This window comes from Borostomias antarcticus (genome assembly GCF_949987555.1).
Source record: "Borostomias antarcticus genome assembly, chromosome: 8".
NCBI classification, from domain to species: Eukaryota; Metazoa; Chordata; class Actinopteri; order Stomiiformes; family Stomiidae; genus Borostomias; species Borostomias antarcticus.
In genome coordinates, this window is record NC_140241.1 from 1,171,103 (window position 1) to 1,173,602 (window position 2,500).

The 2,500-nt window shown below is 53.0% G+C and overlaps 1 protein-coding gene across 1 annotated transcript in view; it reads left to right on the forward strand.

The window, feature by feature from the left end:
• The window catches only part of smad10b (SMAD family member 10b), a gene marked incomplete at both ends in the record, with an annotated part of 13,787 nt that overhangs the window by 6,154 nt on the left and 5,133 nt on the right, over window positions 1-2,500 (forward strand). The window contains 4 exons of the mRNA XM_084441981.1: window positions 286-471; window positions 885-1,051; window positions 1,083-1,161; window positions 2,411-2,500. The exon at window positions 2,411-2,500 is cut by the window's right edge and continues 12 nt beyond it. Coding sequence (XP_084298107.1) covers window positions 286-471; window positions 885-1,051; window positions 1,083-1,161; window positions 2,411-2,500 — 522 coding nt within the window. The remainder of the gene's footprint in view (window positions 1-285; window positions 472-884; window positions 1,052-1,082; window positions 1,162-2,410) is intronic.

Here is a 2,500-nt window from a genome sequence, read left to right on the forward strand (position 1 = left end):
TATCATGACTAAGCAAAAACGCAACACAAAAAAACAGCATCACAGACTCTCCCTTTCTCTCTCCTCCCCTTCTATCTCTCTCCCTACCTCTCTCCCTCCCCTCTCTCTCTCCCTCCCTCTCTCTCTCCCTCCCTCTCTCTCACTCACTCTCTCTCTCTCCCTCCCTCCCTCCCTCTCCCTCCCTCTCTCTCACTCACTCTCTATCTCCCTCCCCCTCTCCCTCCCTCTCGCTCCCTCTCCCTCTCTCTCCCTCCCTCTCCCTCTCTCCCCCCCCCCCTCCTCCAGGCCCTCCCGGTCGTCTGATAAAGGAGGAGTACATCCACGACTGCATCCAGATGGACCTCCCCCCCAGGATGCCCCCGCAGCCGGAGCGCTACAGCCAGCCCCTCCCCCCGCTGCAGCTGCCCCCCGACCCGCTCCGCACCCCCCACCCCGTCACCCTCTACCCCAGCCTGCCGCTCTCTCCGCAAGGTGAGTCCCCCCCCCCACCCCCACCCCGTTACCCTCTGGGAACAGATAGGAAATGAGACAGCAGGCCAGCCGGGATTTCATACCTGCAGCAGGCTGTGGAACAGAGTGAGAAGTGCTGAGTCGTTGTTTGTGTTAGTCTGCCCTCTGCTGTTCATGTCTGATTCTACTGTTACTCATCACCCAGTATGTTCCTTTACTCTCCACCCATCCCTACCCCCCTACTTACACCCCTACCTCCACCACCGTTACCCTGCCCTTCCTACACCCCTCCCTACCATCCCTGCACCCCTACCTACACCCCCATCTCCACCCCTCCCCTACCACCACCTTCTCCACCTCCACCCCTAACTCCACCACCCCTCCCCTCCCCTACCTCCACCCCTGTCTCCGCCCTCCCCCCCTCCCTCTTCCAGTCAGCAGCTCCATGCTGGGCGGGGCCATGCCGGGGGGAGGGAGCGGGGGAGGGGGGGGTGAAGGCCTGCTCCAGATCGCGTCCCCCCAGAGCCAGGGCATGCCGGCCACGCCGCCCCCCACCACTCCCACGCACGGACCTCCGCCACCGCCACCCCCCCCGGACCCCGCACACGCCCCACACCCCCCACACCCCCCAGCCCCCGACCCCACACAGCCAGCAGAACGACTACGGCAGCGCCCCCAAACACACCCAGACGCAGCACGGCTCCTACCACAGTGAGTAGGCATCTAGAGCGCATATTCAGGGATCTTGTGATCATATTCAGGGATCTAGTGATCATATTCAGGGATCTAGTGATCATATTCAGGGATCTAGTGATCATAGTCATGGATCTAGTGATCATATTCAGGGATCTAGTGATCTTCAGGGATCTAGTGATCATATTCAGGGATCTAGTGATCATATTCAGGGATCTAGTGATCATCTTCATGGATCTAGTGATCCTAGTCATGGATCTAGTGATCATAGTCAGGGATTTAGTGGTCATATTCAGGGATCTAGTGATCATATTCAGGGATCTAGTGGTCATATTCAGGGATCTAGTGATCTTCAGGGATCTAGTGGTCATATTCAGGGATCTAGTGATCTTATTCAGGGATCTAGTGATCATATTAAGGGATCTAGTGGTCATATTAAGGGATCTAGTGATCATATCCAGGGATCTAGTGATCATATTCAGGGATCTAGTGATCATATTCAGGGATCTAGTGATCTTCAGGGATCTAGTGATCATATTCAGGGATCTAGTGATCTTCAGTGATCTAGTGATCATATTCAGGGATCTAGTGATCATATTCAGGGATCTAGTGATCATATTCAGGGATCTAGTGATCTTCAGGGATCTAGTGGTCATATTCAGGGATCTAGTGGTCATATTCAGGGATCTAGTGATCTTCAGGGATCTAGTGATCTTCAGGGATCTAGTGATCATATTCAGGGATCTAGTGATTATATTCAGGGATCTAGTGGTCATATTCAGGGATCTAGTGGTCATATTCAGGGATCTAGTGGTCATATTCAGGGATCTAGTGATCTTCAGGGATCTAGTGATCTTCAGGGATCTAGTGGTCATATTTAGGGATCTAGTGACCATATTCAGGGATCTAGTGATCTTCAGGGATCTAGTGGTCATATTCAGGGATCTAGTGATCTTCAGGGATCTAGTGATCTTCAGGGATCTATGTAGATCTGTACAGGACAGTCTGGGGTCACTCACAGATACTAGATATCTCCTATTCTAGATATTCAATCAATAATGCTGTTGGTGGAATAGCTCCCTAGGTCACACACAGATACAGCCAAACATAATGACCTGCACTCAGTTGAGTCACTTAAAGGTGCAGTATGCTGTTTGGCTCAGAAGCACTCTTTGTGTAGGATATCGCCCTGGACCAGGTCTAAATGGAAATATGTGAACAGCATTATGAATATGAAGGTCTTCTTTCTTTAATTCTGATCAAACAGCCACCTGGACAGGCACCAGCACGGCCTCCTACACCCCTGTAGGACCCCAGCAGAATGGGCGGGGCCACCAGCAACCGCCGCTGCACCACC